This window comes from Bombus vancouverensis, chromosome 15 (genome assembly GCF_051014615.1).
Source record: "Bombus vancouverensis nearcticus chromosome 15, iyBomVanc1_principal, whole genome shotgun sequence".
Lineage (NCBI taxonomy): Eukaryota > Metazoa > Arthropoda > Insecta > Hymenoptera > Apidae > Bombus > Bombus vancouverensis.
The window spans coordinates 2728360-2751857 of record NC_134925.1 but is presented as its reverse complement, the minus strand read 5'-3'; the positions used below and the strand labels follow the sequence as shown (position 1 = coordinate 2751857).

General features: G+C 41.8%; 1 protein-coding gene across 1 annotated transcript in view; it reads right to left on the bottom strand.

Annotated features, from left to right (window-relative positions):
• The window catches only part of LOC117164422 (spondin-1), a 193249-nt gene that overhangs the window by 9064 nt on the left and 160687 nt on the right, over positions 1–23498 (bottom strand). The window contains exon 5 of the mRNA XM_033347450.2: positions 5295–5467. Coding sequence (XP_033203341.1) covers positions 5295–5467 — 173 coding nt within the window. The remainder of the gene's footprint in view (positions 1–5294; positions 5468–23498) is intronic.

Genomic DNA, 23498 nt, shown 5'->3' with positions numbered 1-23498 from the left:
GTCAAGCCGGGAGAACCGTCGGTGCCTGACATTTTTTTCAATCATCACAGCTGCCACGCACGGTTGAAACCGCGGTTCGTTCGTTATCATGTTTTTATTTATTTCTATGATATTTACTTTACGGTGGATTTATTTATGCGATTTAGAAAAGTAGTTGGACATTTACCTTGTGAAACTCTTACGGCTACATTATGCGTGTTTCATAGAACTTGGTGAAACTTCATTAACGATATAACGAGACACGACTGTTCTTGTTATCCTGATAAAGTTTCGAACAAATCCGAAAATCTACGTAAAAGTTACAAGACATTTAACGTTATTGACGGTAAATTCGCTTAAAATACATTTACCAAAAGCTACGTTTCTCAATTCGTTTCACCAATACCATCACTGTCGTATCCAATTACGGTAGCGAGGAAATTTCGAACCATTTTATTTTAATAACGCGCATAAATTTCCATATCCGCAAAGACATTTTTACAATAACCGTTCAAATTCTACGAATCGTTGCATCTATCCGTGACATCGTTTTAAAGTTGCCTCGTTTCCTCCCCACCCGAAAGCAATAAAAATTCCACATCCACGTTTGACCTAATTTAAATATCTTCCCAAAATCGTCCAACATTCCGCAACTATCATTCGTTCCAAGAATTTCTCGCAGAGTGGCAAAATTCCTCGATCGCAGTAACTGCAACGTTCCTTCGGAAGATAAGTGCGATCGAGTCTGCAATTATCGCGCTTCTCGTAGTCTTACAAACGATCTATCGAATCGGGGCAGGGAAAAGTACGTATCAATAAGGACGGAAGTCGACGAAACGCAAGAACGTCCGAGATTCGATCGCACACGGTGCTATCTGGCCTCTCTGGCTTCGAGTGCCGATCGTCGTTTCTGGTAATCGGCCTCGTACCCTCGGGCTTGAACTGTCGGCCTTTCAACCGTATCCCGACAATCATCGTAATCTGCATCTTCGTCTATTTTTCTCTCGTCTCTGTTTTCATCAGCGTCTATTCTTCCATTCGATTGGAAACCGTGCGTACACGTCGTTACTTTATTACCAGCGAAATGTAGATATGGAGAATCGGTTAGTCGACGAGTTACTATTCGCTTTCCACTTGGAATCTAGTTCGAGAGGAGCGTAACGAGTGGAGATCCGGACAAGTAACGTTTGATCAGGATCGAACTAGAGAAGCTTTAAGCGTACCTACTGTGTATATTTCGGTTTAAGCGCATCGCTAATGCCAATCTATTTCTCTGTAAAAATAAAAACTGTAAAATATCTGAGATTCGTTCCGGTGACGCTGTACAGTACCGCTAAAAGCTTGCAACACGTTTTATCTTTACCAAAGCTTCAGAGTTTAACGCGGTTTGCGAACTTTCAACTACGTGCATTTTACAGTACAAATTTCAAAATACGTAGTATCTCATACGGCGGATAATACAGCGGATTGTCGTATAAAGTATCCAGTTAGATGATATTCCTTCGTATCGTCTAACGATTACTTCACTTTTTCTAGTTTCGAATACTTTGTTAAGTATTGAGATATGTATAATTTTGTGTGCTAGACTAGATCGACCGCGTAGTAGTGATACATGTATGTGAATATGAGTGTGTGGAAGTATGTGTGTGCGCGGCATCTCGAAAACAAAGGAATGTAAACTGTTCAGTTAAGAGTCTGGTATGGAGGAAGGTGAGACGCGTGCAATGTGTATCGATGAATATCTTTGAAATCGTTTATCAAATAAATCTATAACTATTTTAATATAAATGCTAAGTGTAAACTTAGTGTTCCTTTACCATTATTTCGGCAATTAAGATCCAAAATTATCAACATTAAGAAACCGTTTAAATGCGTTGCACGGAAATTAAGCACGTTAAAGAGATTCAAATACGAATAGAAAGATGATTCTTTTTGTTAAACTGTGTCCGATTCAGAAATCTACTTAACGCTTTATTTTACGATCTCGCTATACTTTCCTCACCTACCATAGATCGCTTGGAATTCGTCATTCTAATAATCGGCAGGATCTTCTTTTTCGCGATTACGTTTGAAAAAGGAAAGTGGGTCACTCGAGTGAATGATATTGTACGCAGTATTATTCAATATAGCCTCGTAGTTGGCCAGCGACACACTTCTTTTTCAACGTCCAGCGACATTGTTCGGGGTAGCCGACGTCTATAGAAACGTTTCTAAAGCTGTTTCCTCGATGAGCTGTTGCACCTGTCGTGACAGCTTCTCTATGGAACTTGTCATTAACGTTCTGTACACGCAGAAACACGCGCTCAAGTAAAATACGCGAGACCGCGGCTCTTAAAATATGATTCGGCAATTTCGGTATTTTCGTCACGAGACTAGCGAGACGAAAGGACAGCTTTCTCGACCGATCGATTAAACTGCTAAAAAATATTGGTTCAAGATCGGTGATCGATTTTTCATAGCGTAGATTGAAAAGTTTCGAGGCTGTGCAGTACGGTATAAGCTTGATCAGGCGTTTCACGTTTTCGAGGCATCGAATCCAAGGTAGTTGCGTATATGCCGGAAAAAAGTAAATTCGTCTGCACGTTGTTCCAATTTGGTTAAAAGTTTCGCACCCGAAGCAACGTATTTTACGCTTGTCGTTGGTCTGCAGTGACGTTGGTCGCAGGTATCACACTGTTTCGACGAGGGGAGCTGAAACAATTGCCCGCAGCTCGGCTGAAAAATTTATTCCACCGATCGATACAGCGTTTTCCTCCCAATAACGTTTGTATCGCGATTCCCTGGTTTATTGATTCCAGTCGATCTAATTGTCGAATTCTTGCTGTTTTGAGATTTCCAGAATATGTGGACACATGGTGGACGAAGGGTGTTGAACTGCTGACATAGACGCGAAGGATATAGACATTTTCCAATCTGTAGATCTAAACGATACGGTGTGACAGAAAAAGGGAAAGTCAGTTACCGTCTGTCAACCGATTAACAGGTATTGATACGTCCTCACTGTCACGAAGGATTTGAGTGTCTATCACAGATTATTTCGAATTTAGAATAATTATTTTAGAATTAAACGTTCTTCGAACCAAGTTGTCTGCCCACTTATACCTTTCGTCTCGAATAATTTTCACGTTAAAAATCGTACAGGTGAAAATTCGACGAATATCCTTACCAAGTTTAAGCTAATACGAGAAGATTATTCTGCTATTCCGATTATTCGTGACAGTCGATAACAGAATTTTCATATTTTTATTACAAATCTCCTCTAACTTTCTTAGTTGATAATGTATAATATTTAACAGAACAAAATTTAACAAATACTATCGACCCGCGAAATTCAAATCCTGGAAGAAGGAAACTTAAATACGCATCGACCTAGCGATTTAAAAAACGGAACATGGACCTCTGCTTTCGTAAAAATGAAATTTCATCGACTTTAATCGATAATTTCCACGTCGAACGTTATGTCGAGTGGTCGCTATTCGATTCGACAAGACGAAAGACTCTAGCCGTGCCTGTCGTACGGAGACCTTGATTCGATAAAAATTGCTATCCCCGAAAAAGGGACGGTGGAGCGAACGAAAGATCGGAAAGGAAAGCGAAGATGGAGGAGAGTGGAAGCGGGGTAAAGTATAGGGGAAAGTATAAAGTAAGGGAAAAGTTACGACGAGATCGTTCGTTTCGAGATGATCGTGTCGGCGGACTGGCCCGGGCCGGATATTACGACGATAAGGGCACTCTACTTTGTACTGGGAGTATCGCAGAAATTGCCACTAAGAATCTGCCAAGTCCGCGAAAAGTAATATCGTTATCGAGCATCAGATGTCAAATGTATACGCTGACCCAAGAGAATCGACGGCCGGAAGCGCGTCTGATTCGCGGTCGTCTCTTATTGCATTTTCATGGGTTTCGTTTTACGGCGGATAAATAGTATCCGCAAGAATAATATCCGGCATAGGAGATGGAAGTTGGCGGTCGTGTGTTAAACGGATCGCGCGAAAATATACGATACTTATGGTCTGTCTGTTACGAAATAGTTTCACAAGCGTGTGCACCGTCTTCGTAAATCGATACGAGAATGTTTCGCACGTGCACTTGGATAAATTCGTTCGCCACTCTACTTTAGTTTCGCTTTTAAATGGTATCGTACAAATGAAAATACATTTACTTTTGGGTGGTCGTAAGGTGGAAAACCTGTTTAGCAGGGAAAAACCGTGCGTCGTATTTATCTTTGTAATTAATTCGAGAGATTACTTTCTATCATATCGATGCGTTTGATAAAACAGAAACTCGTTATCAGATACGTCTGAAAATTATCGAATATCGCGGTTAGAATTACGACTCGCAGATTACAACTTGAGAACAAAGTTACGAGGATGTTTATGATTTCCAGTGTGCTTCGAGACTTTGCAGTTACACGTTATAGTGTCTATAGCTTTCGTTTCGCGTTGCAGGAGTTCGTCGAGTGTTAACGCACGCATTCCGGATAAAGCAGGGCAGCGAAACGTGGGTGTTGCCGGTCGATCGCGCTTTCCGTGTTTACACAGCGCAATTACTCTAATTCAGGAAGCGCCTAGAGAAATACCAGGTCAGATTTCTCAATGGGGTTAGAAGGGAGGTTGAAGTGAAAAATTTGCCCAACTTTCAGGAAAGTTTTTCAAATGCCTGCGCTACGTGAGAAAGTAGAGGGAAATAACGATTCTGCGTGCATTTCTCGTTGCACAAAGCCAGCTCGCCAGCGGGATTGCAGAGATGGGAAAAGATGAACTTCCTCTATGAAACTGGCCCAGCTTGATCGTAAAAGTTAAAGAGAGAAATAGAGCGAAAAACGAAAAGTGGAAAGGAAGGCCAAAGGATTTCGTAATGATACGAACAAGAACGAGAGGTAGAGCAGAATCGCAGTTACAAAAGCCAGAAGAACGTAAGATAGATATTATCTATGAAGAACCTTGGAAAGGTTAAGAAACCACCTTGCCACTCTGCTTTTTCTCTACGATGTACCATTTTAAGTTCTCCCATCCTGTCTCGACACCGTCACACGTTTGTTAGTCGACCAGATCCGACTGTTCTTTGTGCGAGTATCAAACTTGCCTGTCATATTTTCGTACCTTTTAACGTTGGTACGTTTGTCGATATTGTTTCGCGATCAACTAGATTCTCTTGTCCGACTCTATCGCCAACTATATGCTCGAAGGATTTTCATTGTCGTCACGAAATTTTGAAATTGTCCCTCGTGTTTCGTATTTCCTGGTCCCTTGCTATTCGCGTTGCTAAGACAATTCGAGAAGAGGAATTCGATAAAAACGAACGAGCGAGCGTACCTGTATCTCTGAGTGTCCATTTCCTTCCGTTCCTCGGCGATGGCCTCGTTCAGGTCCCTGTTCGGGTCGATCCCCCTAGGGGTCGGACTGTTCGCTGGTAGATTGTCGTTGCTGACGAACTCCACCTCGACGTCGTCTTCGTGATAAGTTTCGGTTAGCGTGTACTCTCGCAGCTGTAACACACGAAGAACGTGGTGAGTACGAAGAACGTCCTGAGATACGATTACGTGGAATTAATACCAAGCCACGTTCTTTCCACGAACGTGAATTTATAATATCAACTAGCGTATTTCGATCTAGTATTTCGATTACCTGTATCAATTCACGAAGAAGAAAAGCGAGAAAATGAATCTTTTCCAAATTAAGCTTGTCATTTGTATCTTCATGATCGCGTATACCCCGTATTACGTAGCAAATTGTAAAGCAGAGTAGACACAGAGCTTTGCTGCTATTTCTTCGAAAGCGGTTTCGTAATAAATTTGAGACACGGTCAGATATACGAGAATATGGTTACAGTGCCACTAAAGCAACCGTTGGTAGCTGGTGCAACTAGCGCGCTATGTTGCTTCGTTATCGGTTCAGAAATTCGTATCGACGCAACGGGATCCAATAGCCGGATTCAAGTTGGGTTCAGCGTCAAACTTGGGCATTCTCGGGCGACAAAGCTCGTTTAAATTACCCGATAATAACGTCGGGTAATAGCTACGCGAAATAAACGGAACACGAATGGCGAATTGCTCAACGTTTTATAAACGTCCTTGAAATTCCATTTCGCATACGTTATAGAGAAATTGGCAAACGCGATAGGTATATGGTGGAATACTTCTGAATTGAATATCTACGTTCGATACGATTAATACGCGTGTGCTGAGTATCGGTAACGAGAATGGCAGATTTTCACGAACGTTACACGATCTCGATACGAGACAATGCCTTGGCGTCCGATTCATTCGGATTCACGAGTACGTATGAAACTCAATTTCGCGCGTCGGTCGCGGAAATGCTTGGCCAACGTTGTCGAATGAAATTTTCAAACGCGACAATCCAACCGAGCCACCGGTCTCGAACTGCGTCGAGTTTCCACTCCGTGATTAGTTCTCTGCCGCGGAGGATATCCCGAGGGACGTACATCGACGAAGTATCGGGTCCACAGTCGCGATTGATCAGGTCGATCGGTTCAACCGGATTAAAGGGAACGAGACTTTATGGCGGTTCCGTGGGCTCGTGCCTTCATTCTGCTTCCACGTTTTTGCTCTGCCATTCTCCGTGGCTCGTCCGCGCTTTCTTTTTCATTCAGCGGGAGAAAAGCGAGCCGGATGACAGGCTGCTTTTGTCGAATGTGTACCGGAAGCCGGCCAAAAAGCGGGCAAAAGTTCGCTATGGTTATCGAGGTGAACGCACGCCGTGAACGGGATAAAAGACGGTACCTGGCACGCCGATAGCTTTGAATATTTTTCTCTATCTTATCGGAACGCCTTCGATATCCTACTAGGGCTGATAGATATGGGACAGAGTATTCTTGCTACGTGTTTCCCTACGTGGAAGCGAGTAGACATCCGATTTTATGAAATATTTCTGGGTTTTTGTGCTGCTGGAAAATGGCAATTCGATAAGGCTGATATCTCTCGCGATACAGCGAAACTTCTAAATTAAAGCGTCGTCGTGGAATCGGATTTCTTTGTCGGTTATTTTCTTCCATTTAGAACATCGCTACGTAATATCGTTACGCGAAGATATCAGATTATATACAATTGAAATATTTTTGGGACAATTGGGTTTTGAGTTTTGTTCCAGGGGAAGTTAAAGAGTGAAAGGAAGAAGGTATAAACGTTTCAAGACATCTTCGAAGAAAAACGAATTTCAATTCTACGATATCGTGAGATTGTAAGCGTGGAACCTGGAAGTTAATGTAACACGATATACGCTAATTGCGCGTGTCCAGGTGACGCGTAGATTAAATGAATTAACTTTATCGGAAAAGGGCAATTAGAGCCGTATCGTATTCTAGAGCGCGGCAAGATAATTACACACTGATAAGGTCTTGTCAACGAGCGACAGAAAAGGATCAAATAGAATAGCGACGAAACCTGTTCTTTTATCTCCTTCACGAGTTTTTGAGGGTAATACGATGTGGAAGTTGCAGCTTCCTCTGGAACCTACCCACTGTCGAAGCTTTGAAACTGGGCCGAGCGCTAATTAAGGTCTAATTAATTGTTTCACGTACGGTGGCAACTTCCAATTATGGTTTCCAATCGATTATCAGCGTCTGTGGCAAAAGTACCGGGTTCCTATCGAACGAAACACGAACGCTAATAGCGAAAAAGGAAAAGAAGAAGAAGAAAAGGACAAAACGGAGCGAAAAGAATTTCACGGTCCTCGGGAATAGACGAATCTATCAGATTGTTCAAACGACTATTAAGATACGTGTAATTTTGTGTGCTAGACTAGACTAGCCGCGTAGCAGTGACACACATATATGAGTATGCGTGTACAGCGTCTCGTAAAACGTGTAAATGTAACTGTTTCGTTGGTAGTGTGGTAAAGAAGATGATGAGACAAAGAGAGTGCTGAGATGCGTGCAAATATGTATCGACGAATATCTTGTAAATCACGTATTAAATAAATTTCAGACTATTTTGATATCGATTCTAAGTGTAATTTGAGTGTTCCTATACATTTATTTCGACGATTAAGATCCACAATTCTCAATAATCACATACAAGCTACATAGAGGGGTTAGGTGATCAACGGAGCATCGACCGATAAAAATATTTAATAATCCGACAAGGATTATTTACGGGACCCTTATCATAACGTAGAATATATGGATTCGTTATAGCTCGTAGTTTCAAACAAGATAACGAAGGGTTTAACAAGTCTTTCAACGATTTTGCAGCTTTATCCGAGTTTCCGCGCGTATACTAATGCTTGCGAACGGAAGTACGCTTCGTTGATTAAATATGTAGATCTTATGCGAACTTATAAGACAGCTCGATAGTTGAAAAGAGACTAGACCGAAACAGGAACGAGGAGACCAGTCCGTTTTCCTTCCTCTAATACGCTTCTCAAGGTACTTCCTAGGATCAGCCAGTTTCTCCTTGTAAAACGAGGCCGCTCGATTAGTAATAATCTCTAATTAACATCGTTGTTGAAAAGACGATCGTCTAATTAATCGGTAACGAGGCTCAAGTAGGTCGTCAGACTCGCGTAGTTTTGCAGTAAGAGCGCCAACTTTCTCTTCCTGGATATCTCATACTCGGCGGAAAAGAATCTAATAAAGCGTTATACTCGGGGTCGCCAATAACGTTAGGTACTCGAGAACGCGTTCTGAACAAACCCCTTCCGTAAACTCAGGGAACACACGTTACCAGAGTTCTACTTTCTCTGGAAATATGTACGTAACGGAATGTGGATCGCAGCCGTGAAAATTTCCAATTTCACTGGATAACTCGCCCGCATAGATAATGGCCGGGATCCTATGATCGAGTTCGCTAGCTATCCATTATCCCAGTTCACCGAGTCTTTTGAAATCCGAATACACACGTGCGACTCGACCCACGCAAACAAGTACCATCGACTGGTTCCAGTTGTTTCGCACCCGTTGTATGCGAGCTGCGTGCATCGTTTTTACAGTCGAGGGCGACTATGACACAAATTCGTCGAAAGTTGCATCACGCGTAAATCTCTTTAGGACTCGACGTCGAATTAACGCGACGTAATGTAAACGTGACGGGAGTCGCTCGCCTGCGACGACCCTTAACCTCGCAGCTGAATAAAGAACGGAACAAAGAACTTGTTCCACCTTTGTCTCGTTCGACCAAAACACCAGTACACTGCCAGGTAGTAACGAACAGTAGAAAAAGAGAGAAACTGTACTTCTCGACCGGTTCTTCTTTATTCGCGCGAATTTGGTAGACAGAAGCAAAGCATAGACGAAAGTTGGCTGCGCTTTCTTGTTACGAGACCGAATCTCCTCTCTTTCGCCCGTGCTTTTCTTTTTCCCTGTTACGGTCGGAAGTGAACGAGGTTCGACGGACCGAAAGGCTAACGGTGGCTGGTCAGGGAGAAAGAGAAGCCGCGAATGGAGGTTGTGGCTGGTGGCACCGGGTCGCAACCAACCGAAACGTACCTATCTGTACGACTGAGAAAATTACCTTGTATATACATTGCATGGCTCGCTGTAATATCGGCCAGAAGCGTGTGTACGCTTCTTTTTCTATATGCAATTCTCCCTATGCTTTGCACACACCGATGCTCTCTTTTGCCTTTTTACGCGTTTCGCTCTCTCGCTTGCTTATTTCGATCCACCGCCTTCTTCGTCTCTTTCTCTCGTCGCGTGATCCTTTCGTCTCTTTGGAGGAACGACGTGACAATAAATGCACGGGATTCTTTCAGCGCAGCTGTTTGTAAGTGGAGACGGCTCGACGCCAGGGAAGCCAGTCGATTCACGCTTATTGTAAGTCGAATACCTTTTTTTTAATTACGAAATGAGGGAGTAACGCGCGTGAAAATTCTCGAGAGAAAGACTCGTTAGCTATCGGATTTTGTGGAATGTCGTGGAACTCATCTACGGAACGTAAGGAAAAATACGTTTGAATTTTTTCACGAAGCATTTGCAACTTTTTTTTGTCTTTCATATACGAACAATTTTAGTATCCAATTTATCAGTGAATTACTAAAACCGTGTCTTTTTTCATTAGGCTCATCGAGGTCTCTGAAACAATATTAATTTCCACTTTCTTGAGAAATATCGTTCTCAGAAGTAGCAGTTATATTTTACCTGTTAGGTACATCCTTAATCCTTTCCTTCGTACCGAATTTTTTTAACTATGTTATATCAAAGTACAGCCGAACGACCGAATAATATCAAAACACGAAGCAAAATGTAACGCGTGCATAAACAGAGGGTGGTTACTGTATCCTGCGTTTGAACGGAACCGGTTGATCTGTGAGAGCGAGGAGGAAGGAACGAAAAATGGCGTGGACACAGAGCGAAATAGACAGAGTAAAAAGAATCGAAGAGGATAAAGCGCGTGGAGTATAAATTTCTCGCGTATTTACGAGCGGTACATTTACGCGTTCATTAGCTCGGGGCTTCGGTGAACGAGAGTAGCGGAGGAACTGGTAACGTAGAGGGCAGAGAGCAAGGGGTTGGTTAGCTTCGGGGCGTAAACACAAATTTGAAAATTTTCTCCCCTCCTGGGTCCCGTGCAAACGACACTTCCTCGTTCATTAACGCTCCGTGTCGCGCGAAACCTAATCTACACGAATATACATCGGCTACACAAAAACGGTCACGCAAAACCAATGGATCGTGCAGGTGGCCTCGGCTCATCCTGTTGTAACAAACGAGAGAGAGAAAGCGTAACGTTGTACCGCTATTTACCCCTCGGCAACTCGAACAACTCGCATAAATTTCGACGATCAGTTTTTGGGTCGGCGGCCGCCCAGCGAATGACCCTTCCACGTGCTACTTTCTCGTTGTAACCTTCTCGTTGTTGCTGCTTTTTCAGCTGCCGACGAGCACCGGAGATGTGAGAGATTGGAATGCAAATTGCTTTGCTCCCAGTCCTCTTTATCCGAATTTCGCGATATTTGCTTTAGCCAGATTCGTGGTTCCAGCCTTTTCTTCTTTCTCTTTTAATCAAGCCCGAGACACGGTTATTTGGTTGAAATTTTCTCGAGCCGTGTTTTAAGACGGCTGTTGTTCGAACGCACCGAGACATCTTCGAGTCGAAACGAGATCTATCGATCATCGTGGCTGTTTCTTACCGATCGAAGCGTTCTCTTAATCGAAGGGTTCGCAGTACTAAGAAAACTTCCATCGTACTTATTGGAAGAGAAAGAAAAGCTTAAAGATATACCTAAAGATTGTTGCCAGTTCAGGTTTGTTCTATATATGAAAAATGCTAAACACCAGCCACTGATGGATTTATAAACCTTTTTTTAGCAGGTTCCCTTTTCGAATCGGAGCTAACTTGTTTATTATCGCTCACGAACCATTTAATCGTTGGTATACGAAACAAGTAAAATCCAATCGCTTCCATATTTCGCTCTTCCCTTCGCTTTACGAGAGCTTCCGACACTCGACGATATTTTTTTGTTCATGAGATTCGCGAAAGCAAAGTTGAATTTTTCTTCGCGCAGCGTACACTTGGAGATTTCAGCACTCGAACGCACTCATAAAGTTCCACTTCTCGATATTTGCTTCTATCGTATGGACGTGCGCGAAGTCCATTGAATGGACACAGAAATTCCATATGAACCGCGATGCAGATACGATGTTTGGTATGCGCACTATGGCGCTCCTAAGGGTAATTCTCGAAGCTGTGCTCGGTTTCGGATTTTGCGGGTGAGAACGTTTCGTTTGTTTTAACACCGTGTTCCGGAAATTTGTAATAAACGTGCAACACGTGACCACTCTTCGCTCGATGAATTTTCAATGCACGCTGAACCTGCAGCCAGGCCAGGGTTTACGTAATAATACTATTACTAGGCATTTATACGGGTTGTACGAACTGTTCAAATAGAGGGAATTCTGTAATATTATAAATTATGCAGTTTACGTGCCCTATTGTCTCTACTAGACCGATTTAATAATTTGTTGCCGAGCAAAAACGAAAACCACTTTTGTGCCTGTAGGATTCTGTTTAATTTGGCGATAGTCTACCGTTTTGTTTATCGCGTCATTAAGCGTCCCAGGGATAAATCCTTTATGTATATCAATGTTATTGTGCCAGCCTCTAGTACGCTCTTAGTCTCGTTCATTCTCCTATTGTAGGAATTTTTATTATAACCGCTAACCATAACCATTTTTAATATACATACGCAGCATACAGAAGGGTGGATGATAAGAATATAGAACAGTTTCGAAATAAAACTGTCGTAGCTTTTAAAATATACAGTACGATATAGTGCAAGATAAAACGGTACGAAAAAATGATTCAAAAGCACGATATTAAATACAATAGAATTAAATATACAATTTTCTTTGCAATCTTTATACGAACATGAAACCTAATCTATCAAACGTTGCGGTCTTTGTCTTAACAGAAGAAAATGGATCGCACGTAATTCAATAAAGCAATATGAAACAAGTAATACGAAGAATCGTGCATCTGTTATTTCTATATAAAACGAAAGAAACTTTTGAGACAAGCTAATAGTCGTAGCACTCAAAATCCAGTCGTTCGCACTAAACAATCACGCGAAATGCCCGTACCAACGCTATCAACCAATCGTATATCCACGTACCCTTCATTTGAACGATATCCCTTTGAAAGGGCCACCCTTTTTTAAGCACGAACGAATGCTCGTGAATTTTCATTTTTCCCTTTTCGCAAACAACCCTTTTCTGCTTGTCCGACCGCGAATTTCCATCTGCCTCGAACAGTCCCGCGTTTCAGAATCTGACTACGGGGGTGAGAGGGTGTGCGTGAATCAAGCTCATGGTACGCGGTAACACGAGTTTCGGCAGTGTTATTACTTCCGGAACAGGGGCGTAACGCGTTGCGGCCGGGTATCGCGCTCCTCGAAAGGTGGTTTGCTCTGCTCGAACGACGAAGGTGCATGTCGCTGGATCACGTGATCCTGAGTTGCGCTTCGAGAATTCAAAATTAGACGATGACGCACGTGTGTAACGTAGAGGCCAAACTCGTCTTTTCCCGAGCTTTCTCTGCATCTCTCCGGAACTTCCTCTCTCTGTCTCTGTCTTTCTCTCTCTTTCTCTATCTCCGGATGAACTACCACCGTATCCTGTGCTGGTTCGTCCAACAACTGTTTGCGTCGTCGTCAACCAGAAACTTACTCGCTTATAAAGGTATCTGTAACGAATTTTGCCAACCGCATTCCCAGACATTTATTTACACGGGCAAAAACTTCGTTTTCGTAGAAACTGCTTCTACCATTGACTTTATAATAGTTGCATGGTTGATGAGAAAGGGAACTTCGTAGCAAGTAAACAGAAGCTTATTAAGTACTGTAGTTAGATGATTTTCCCGAGTGTTGAAGGGAGAAAGAGCGTTTTTCAGCTACGTTTTATCATCTTAACCTACTTGCCATGATAACGGTTTTTTATATTCATTAACAGACTTTTTAAGCGCTTATGAGAAATTTGGAAGCGAAAAGATGAGCAGAATGGAAATAATTTATAAAAATGTATAAAGTATCCAGAGTATAGTAGTTTCTATAACATTTAGTAAGTAAATAACAATTTCAGTAATAACATTAATAATAATTCGTTATTTTATATATATTAGGTTATCCGAAAAATTTCTTTCGTTTCATAAGGAAATAATAGACGCACAATGTTTTTTGTTTTATATTAGTTAATGGAATTATGCACGAACATAATAATAGAAATATAACGAAATGGATCATACCTAATTCAATAAAATAATATAAAACAGAAATCGTTGTTCATTTATTATCACCTTATTAAACGAAAGAAACTTTTCGGACAACCTAATATATATTATTTAATTCTATTTTATTATTGTTATTATTAATAATTATATACATTATGTATATTATATATATTGGACAGGAAAGCTCCCATTAATATACAAGATAAAAATGAATAAAAAGAAGCATATAATGCATAATACACGGTACACGTGTATAGCGGACGTATATACGAAATCAAGATCAATAGTTATTATCCAGAGCTTTGTGGATTTGCATTTAAAAAAAATGGATAGAACCTGTGAACAAATTCAAATCAACACTGAGAGCATTTGCGATTTCACAAACTCGATAAATGCGGTCAGATAAAGAGAAATTTGAGTTATATCTGTAACAGGACTGCCAGATTCTGAGCGATTTTACAGCTGCGTACAGGTTGATAAATTTTAAAAGCTGAAAATAACAGCGAACCACTGATTACAGTAAATCGACGGAGGCTCTTCGAGTTTCCAAAGACTTGAGAGTTAAGGTCAGTGATTGCCATCCTCAGTCCCAGCCTGTACGCCGCAAAGCGACGTTGAAATCTTCTAAGTTGCATGTTTAAAATTATATTCATAAAAATGCGAATTTGTATAGAAATCCGTAGTTTGCCCATGAAAATTGCCAGTAAGGCTTTGATACATCATGCGTCATGTACATCATCCATTACGACCAGACTATATTTGTTAGTAATATGAATTTATTAGTCGCTCGATATTGGCGTGATCTAGCAGCAGTGACTTTCACCAGAACCGTCTCCAATGGGACGGTCCGAATTTGTATGGTTCTCGTGGCGGTTTCAACCAGGCCGAATAGTTGGCTGATTGACTTGCAAAGTTGAAACGTTTTCGATCAGGCTAATCGTGTTATCCGCGGAACGAGAGTTATTTCCCATATTCGTGGGAGTTGGATGCAAGTCGATACACACGTAACGATGCTCCAACTTTGTTAGTGCTTGGAACATAATGTAACTACACACGGGGGCTTATACAAGTTTCCGGTTTTGGTACTGCAACGTGTATCTTACAACAAGTACCTTAACTATCGAAGAATTGCACAAAGAACGAAAAGAATGCAAAGAGTTCGTATTTTACAGATTGAAACCCTTCGCACTGGTTGGTGGTTTCAAAGGTTTTGGTAGTCGGATTTTTAACTTGCCGTAAGCTGCTTAGTTGTTAAGGAATTAAGCAAAGAACGAGAGGAATGCAAAGAGAATTCGTATTTTAGAGATCGAAGCTTTTTCGTGTTGGTCGATGCCTTGAAAGAGGAGCTTCGCCTGTGTTCCCTCGTGTAAGTAATAGTTACGTATGGTGTCAAGATTTACACAATTTTACACGAAATGACCAGTAAATGGTTACACGAGCGTTTCGAATTTTATGATAACCGTTGCTGTAAAATTATCTTTCCGTATGTATTAATTTTCGCGCAATCGCGCATTAACACGCTCGTCTGGCGTTACGCACAACGCTTTCGTCACGCAACGATAATGGCTCGTTATTATCGATAAATATTTGAGTGTTTTTACTGATAATTACCATAACCAAGTGCTGCAGTCGATGATCGAGTTCGATGACGCAAAGTAATCGAAATAATAAAGACGAGTTTCGTGAATGTTGTTAAGCCCTTTCACGCTATTCTACGTGTCAATGAAATTTCTAGATACTTCGTGTAACATATACGCTATATACACAGAAATGTTTATGGTAATCGTTCGTATATTTTCGTCAGGTATAATATGTCCATAATAAACTAAATATCGAAGTCTCCAAAAAACAGGAACTATTTTCATCCGTGTCGTAAACTTTAGAACGCGCCGTGCTAAACAAATGTCGATTCGATTCGTCTTCATTCGTTTGTGCTTGCATCGACTGTAGATCCGTTACGAAACTTCGAATCGAATACCTCGAAATTGCATGGAACGCAGTCTCTCAAAAGTTTTCATTCGATTTCGCGCCGATGATTCTGCCAACGGATAAGTAGACGATCGTACGACCGAGTTCTCCAGGGAAATGTAAAAATAAGGAGTTTTTATAAGCCGGAAGCATAAATCCATCAAGTAACTGGATGTCGTAAAAAATTTTTATACGATCTCTCCACTCTTCGCTAATCCGGTTCGCTTCGTTTAGAAAACGACGTTGCATTAGCGCAATCAACCTCGCTGCTCTTCATTTGCATAATTCCTCGCCGCTTCTCGCGATGGGCTTTCACTTCGAAAATGAATTTTTCTCCGAGAATCAACTTCCCAAGAAATTTCACTGGTACACAAAGTTCCGTGCACGTGGCTCTGGGACCAACTCGAGCGCATTTTTTTCACAGCTTGTGTCATGTATCGTAGATTTCTTTTTTACCACGCCATTTAACTTCTATTCTCTTTGACAAGTGGCCCTATTTACCGTTTCGACGGAAGAACTAATTTTGTAAGAGGAGACGATCGATGTTAAGCAACCTATTTAGCGATGGAATATATTACGTTGCTCGTGATTGTCCGAGAATTTCGGTTGATTTGTAGCAACGGTGTTCGAATTTGATCAGAGCGTGCGGATTAATAACGAATTAATAATTAGAAACAGCAATTGCTACCCTTTCATCGAATCGGTGTAAATTTAGATTATCCAGTTGAAAGACGGTAATAATATATTTGAGATAGTTAAATAATTTTATTTAGATTACCATTGCAAGTTCTCTAGAATTTGACAATTAAATCAAATTTAACGTGCAATGTAAAATACTGGAATTTTATATAATACCTAGAAAATTTGTAGAATGCGCGCCGTTTTCGTCTAAAGCATGAAACGTCCGTGCTACTTTAATATATTTTATAGCTTTTTTCCTAGGCATTGTATATACAATACCTAAAGAATATATAGTACGAGAAGTAATATTTAGACAAAGTATGAGAAGGGAGTTATGAAAAAGCCTTTAGAAAAAGAAGTAAAATGCAAAGTAAAGCACCAGATTTTCTTACTGGAAGAAAAGGACGGTAATTGTGCATAAAAAGGTACACTTCGCTGATTTCGACGAAATTCAAGTATGTTGTAAAATTCAACATTCCGAACAACTTTTTCCTACACATATAACCGCCGCTTGGTCTTAGTCTCCGAGGTATTCGGGAAACGCCGTCACTACCACCGTCACACCGAATTCTACGTATAATTATGTACGTCCGTGACAGCGTATGCGTTAGTATCGGTCGTCGTTCGCCTTATGGCGTTCGGATAATTTATTTTTACATTACATTACATTTATAGATTTTTAAAGCGTTTTACGCATTGTCGGCATTGAGATACGTATAATTTTATGTGCTAGACTAGGTTAGCTGCGTAGTAGTAATACTTGTATGTGAATATCAATGTGTGGAAGTATGTGTGTCGCGGCGTTTCGAAAACAAATGAATGTAAACTGTTCAGTCGGTTAACAGTCGGGTATGGAGGTGTTGAGACGCGTGCAAGTATCGACGAATATCTTTGAAATCGTTTAACGAATAAATATATAATTATTCTGATATAAATTCTAAGTGTAAATTTAGTGTTCCTATACCATTATTTCGGCTATTAATATCCAAAATTCTCAACAGTCGGTAACGTATATATTGCGTTAAAAATAAGTACGTGTCGGCGTACTGCGGAACAGTAGTACAGGCGATTGAATGATTCACGATAGACGGGCAATTCCGAGGTCTATCGAGGCGAGTTAATCGATCGAAACAACTCACGTGGCGAACACGATTATTCGAGAAATGTTTTTTTTGCCCCTCTGGCAGAGGTTTTCACCGAAGGAAAAAAAGGTTCGTGATTCGGTTACAACGGCGGCGACTGTGATCGGAAAGTTCGATCACGAACGTGAGCGCAAGGGACGGAGGGTAGAACAGCTGGTGGAAAATTTAGTTTGCGAATAACTCGAATAACTCGCATAAATTTCCCCGTTCGGTTTTTGGACACGCTCGTCGGTCATCTGACATTAACAATTTCTATTCCGAACTTGCACCGGTCACGAGCTTTAGTTTTCCAACTGGAAAATGCGATATGCAGTCGAAATGAGACGAACGATTCGACGAATATGCCTCTATAGAGTCGATGCACGTGCGATCGTGTGCTGCAGATAACTAGTTTCAACAAAACTTTCGCCTAGCTAGGCTCATTGATTTTGATTTTAAGCTCTTTGATCCAAAGTTAGTCCAAACTCTGGAGGAAACATAATATTTCTAGGAGATAAAAACGCGGAATTTCCATTTAATATCTTAAAGAGCCTTTTAATTCAGAGTATCGCTTTTTAGGCTTATTTCATATTCGTTATGAAAGAAAAATTCTGCAACATTTTTTGGCACCAGCTTCTCCATACCTGTTTCTCCATGTTTCTATTTACGTTTTGAAGGAATTTTGGCTCGTAACATCGCAATATTCTAATATTCGTATTAATATGAAGTGGAAGTAGAACGTTAAAGTTTCGCGGCTTCTGCCTTTTGAATACCACCGGTTTGTGGCAAAAACGTGATAACTTTTCTTTTTTAATTGCGTCTGCGGATTAAATCATTCTTTCCTTTGTTTCTTTCGGCCTGGCGGAACGGTTAATGCGGCTTGAGCGTCGATGAGATTTTTCCTTTTCGATGCAAATCCTCGTCGGCTCTCTCGAATATAAACGTTTGGTTACACTGTCGCTGATAATTAAACGAAAATTGTCATTGCATAAACTTTCTTTCTGAAACTTGCAGAAACTTTTCAGCTGTATCAGCTACTCCATATCAAGCTTAATAATTTATATAATTTATACTTTTTACGCCACTGTTATAATAATTACCTCGCAACCTTGCACGAATATAACATTTTAATCGATTAGTAGTTTCGTTCATAATTTAGATAAATTGTCGCGTTTCGTACGAAATCAGTAGGTGACATATTTATGAACGATTGTTTATTCGCAACAGTTCATCCAGTCGAATAGATGTTCTTGCCTCGGATAGAATCTGGTAGAGGCCAGCAGCTGGGCGGACGATTAGTCGAACCATCAGGCGGAAGTATCTTTGGCTGGGCAAGTTGGGCGTCGGAAACATGTAACACGTGCAGAGGGAGAAAGAGAGAGAGAGAGAGAGAACGAGTCGCGTGGGCGGGTTAGGTTTTCGAAGGAAGTGCATACGCGAATCTGCAGACAGACTGCAATGCCGAGGGGGATCTCGTCCGAAGAGGAATGGCGGTCGCAGGACACTCGGTGGACCTGGGTGACCACAGATTTATGAGGACCGGGTTCACCATTACGACGAGAATTTCGAATGTTTTGCGGCGTTACCAGTGGAAAATAGTGTGCTTGAGCGCGTCGCTGGTTTAATTACTTTCGCGGATAATTGATTCGAAAATAACGTCCGTCTGCGGCTACCGAGTGGCCAACGATGAAACAGTACAAAGCAACTGGAAACGCTTTATGGAAGGATACAACGAGAAAATGACAGATTTTCGTATAACACAGTGCGTTTTTACCTGTTTACACGCTATGGATACGATAGGTTGGATGGTTTTCTGTGATTTTGAGAGACGACACTGGGTAAAAGACACTTGAAAGGATCAATGAAAGAATTGAGAAACTATAACGAATTAAAACGCGGATGAAATTATGTTATTTCATTAGTAGTTTAAAATAAGGAAATATAAATGTTTCCTTATTTTCATTATGTTGTTAGTTGAAAGCTACGCGTCATGCTTCTGAGAATTCACAGCCAGCTAGCAAGACGAGGCTTGGAAGGTTTAGTGGCCAGCGACCGAGGAAGAGTGGGAGGAATATTACTGGTCGTCAGTTGACGAAACAAGTGGAGAATATTTATACACATTGATTATCCTTGGAGTGGCACGCGATTCTTTCGAGAACTTGTGGAAATATTTTATGGATTTGCTATGTGTGTATTTTTGAAAGGAGATTTGGACAATTATGGAATTCTTTTGATGCTTCTATTTTTTTTACCGTATTCTGAATCTATGTTTTTTCTCGTTTCCATTTTTCGAAGAGTTTTCGTGGATTTAGGGCGATGCGAAAGTGACGAAGTACGGTGGATCCGATTTGGAAACTTTCGAATGCTCTTGATACTTTTTCTTGTTTTTTCTTCCTGCATTCGTTTATAGTCAAAACTACGGATCTAGGGTTTCCTGGTTTCCATTTTCCGCAGATTTTTCACGGATTTAGCGTGGTATAAAGCTGACGAAGTACGGTGGATTCAATATGAGAACTACGGGGAAAGAATACGGTAAGTCACGTTTCTTGCTTCATTTTGCGGCCGAGCAGTTTTAAAATTCAGTATTTATTTTTTTCCACCTATATTCGTTTATACATTTGGTTATCCGCAATTTTCGTTTAGTCTGGTTTCCTCTTATTATTACCATACTCGCGTGTCAAGCAACAGTTCGACGTCCAACTGTTCGTTTCATCTGCCGCGATAAAGGTTTCGCTGAATTTTTTTGCCAACGGGCGAGCCGATTTCACGAAACGCCGTCGATTCGGTAGAATGGGCGAGAACAACGCGATCACCGCCCGTAATAACGAAAACAGAGAATGGTAGCGAACGATCGAAGCCGCCCGTGTAATTACATTGATGCCGGTGGAATAATTGAACGACGCTCGATCGATTAGAATGACAACGTGAAACTAGCAACGCCACAACACGTCGAGTATTATGAACATACACGCGAGTCAGTTTCATTCTCTGGAAGTCCGTTCTACTGATCAACGAGTTTGTCATTATCAATGCACGTAAATAGCGGTTGCAGATCTTTTTATTCGCAAGAATTTAATGCTTCGGGTATATGCAAGGCAGAGCGTCGATTTTATTTGTCGATGTTCGGGCCGGGATTCGCCGATGTACGCGATCCAACTGCTTCACTTTTTCCCGTTTTGCTCGTTTATCGTTCATCGGTACGGTTTTTACTCCGCGATGTATCGATGCAATAAAAAACTGGCTGCGTGTTTCTGGTATTTAAATGCACCGGATTTTTCTCCTGCGATAAGTTCAACGCACCAACACTTAATGACTTGGGTTCGCTAGATGGATATCTGGCTTTTTACATATTCTTCCCTGCTATTTCATAGCGTACACATCGTATAATGCACACGTATACGTGTACGTATCCGTTGTGAGCGATACATAAAAGTAGATAAGTCGCGTTCTGACCAGACAAAGCAGTAAATCTCTGACAGATAAGTACATACGTATATCAAAAAGAAATGCATATATTCGTAAGTAAGAAATGTCGATTATGATAGATGTACTTGTCGATTATGATAGATACTATACAAACACTGGTATACATTTACAACGATCACACGTGGTCTGTATAAATAATAAGGAATATTTTATTTTCATAGTTCGCTATTTGTAAATTAACACGTTTAAAGGAAAGATAGCGGCAGCGCAGCGTAGGGTAAATTGCCTCGCAATTTGTTCACCAGGGGGGCAAAGAAGAGGATCGAGTATCGTTATGTCAATCGCGCTCGTCTATTGTATTTGTTCAAAACCAATAACTCGCTGCGAGGCTCTTTTCGAGTGCATCCACGTGCAGCTGTGCCGCGAACGTGTCCCGAGCTGACTCGCCGAGAGAAACGTGACAGCGCAAACCTAGCCTAGTGGCCGTGGTTTCCGTCCTGACCAAATCCGCGGTTCGTTCTGCACGATCTATCCCGATAATTTCGCCATCTTTCATCGTAATCGAACTACCAACGATTTGCGAATTTCGTAACCTACGTGAAATCAAAGCGACTGTATAAAATCCGCTAGCGAGAAACGATCCTTCGTTTAGGGGAAACTGTGACCAATTTATCGCTACAAGCGTCTGTATTCGACTATTATTACGTATACCACCATGGCCATAAATATATTTAATTGGCATATTACGATTAACACGATAGGAGCGGAGTCTGAGAATCGGGTTCGATAATTCGTTCATTAAACTGGATTCTCGCACGCGATGCCACGATAATGACGCATCTCATTCATCACGACCGTTCAATTACCAAAGCATAAACAAGCCGTTTCTTTTCATTCCATTGGTTCGCGCCAAAGTGGAACGGTGAACGCGATAGACAGGTGTTCGAATGCAATTTGCAGGAGTCGAAAAACGGTGTGGACCAAGAGAATTCCTCACATTCGACCGCGTGGAAATGCTTTGTGCGACCCGGTCGTGTTTCGTTAACGGCCGGCCCAGCGGGTTAGCGCAATTAATTCTCGAGAGTTTATTAAAAATAATTGCAAAAGTAATTGCTCGCCGCCGCGGGGACCTCGAGCTTTTTATTCTTTTTTCTATTCTCGCATCGTCGTCTGTTCTGCGTGTATATTCCCGCCTGCCTTCCAATGGATATCCAAATTAACCGTTTCGATTATGCACGATTCACGATCGTTCGCGCGATCAGATACTAAGAAAACGCGAGCAGAGAGAAAGGAAAATGTATCGTCGGCTGTATCCGTATTTTAATCCGAGGACGAAAGTGACGCAACGCAGGCGTACGAATCTATCCGGCCAGCCCTTGAATAATTAATACGTTCTAATTAATCACAGGCTCTCGGGTCGCGTCGTAAAAAACGTAGACAACGAAGGAGAGAGGTCTCGTTGGAGAAAACGGGGACGCCAGGAGGCGCGATGCAATTAGCCGAGTGGCTATTCACCGACTTGTTAACTCGTAATGAACTGGATACGTACATACTAATTAAAGTAGCTACATCGTAACGTTATCGATGAGCGATCGCGTGGCCTGTATTTCCCAAAATTTTGTAACCGTCAGGCTAATCGTAGAGTACGCGGCCGGTTAATTACTTCGTTCATAACGCGATACGATAGTTGCATAGAGCAACGAGGCGAAAGCCGCGTTGTATACAAACCTCTGATCTCGTTAAATCGGTCGCTTCGTGCTTTTCGCTCGCACCCGTTCCTCGCAATAATCGTTAATCGCGCCCCTCTGTCCAGTTTCACGTTAGCATACGCGAACCGTGTAATTCATTTCGACTCGCAGCCGGAGATAGGTTTCAGGGCAATACTGTTCTTTACGCCGTTAATAAAGAACGTCAGAACGCTTCTCGACGCGGACGCAAGCTGGAATTACGGTGCAGTCGTGAGTGCACGCGCGATGTCTCGTCGCAGGGAAAAAAAGGAGTAGATATCGTTCGTTTTTGTCGCGCGTAACGAGCCTGACCGATCGATATGACGGTTTTTCGCCGAGGGTAAAGAGAGGAACAGAGGATACAGGATGCTGCGAGCGTACACGCGTTCGGCCGACATTAAACGGATTTATCCGGCGTAAAATCTATAATCCTGGCAGCGATAATTACCGCGACAGTCGTCGCAGTAATTTAATAATTCGCGGTAATTTCGTGTCGTTTACTTCCGCGCTAGAAATTCTGGCGGGGGGTGTCCTCGTGCTGGCCTCCGTCGCTGGTTAATACGATCGACGGCCAGGGAATCGTGACAAATTGCGACCGGCCAGCCGATTCGATATCCGATCGAACATCGGTCGCTGAATTTTCGGGAATCGAGAACCTCGAAAGCCAACCCCACTTCTCTCTCTCTCTCTCTCTCTCTTTCTCTCGATACGCGCTGCTCTTCTCTCCTCCGCAGGGAATTTACAGATTGCCATGGTGGTGCAGAGTGTTCGCGAAATCCCTACCTATTTCACTGGAATAGAGGGGTCTGCGACGTGCAATTATACGGCCAGAGATACGCATGGGATACCGCAGCGGAGAGTGTGTATTAAGTCGATTCTTTTTTGTGGGCTACACGCGACAAGATTTACTGGTCG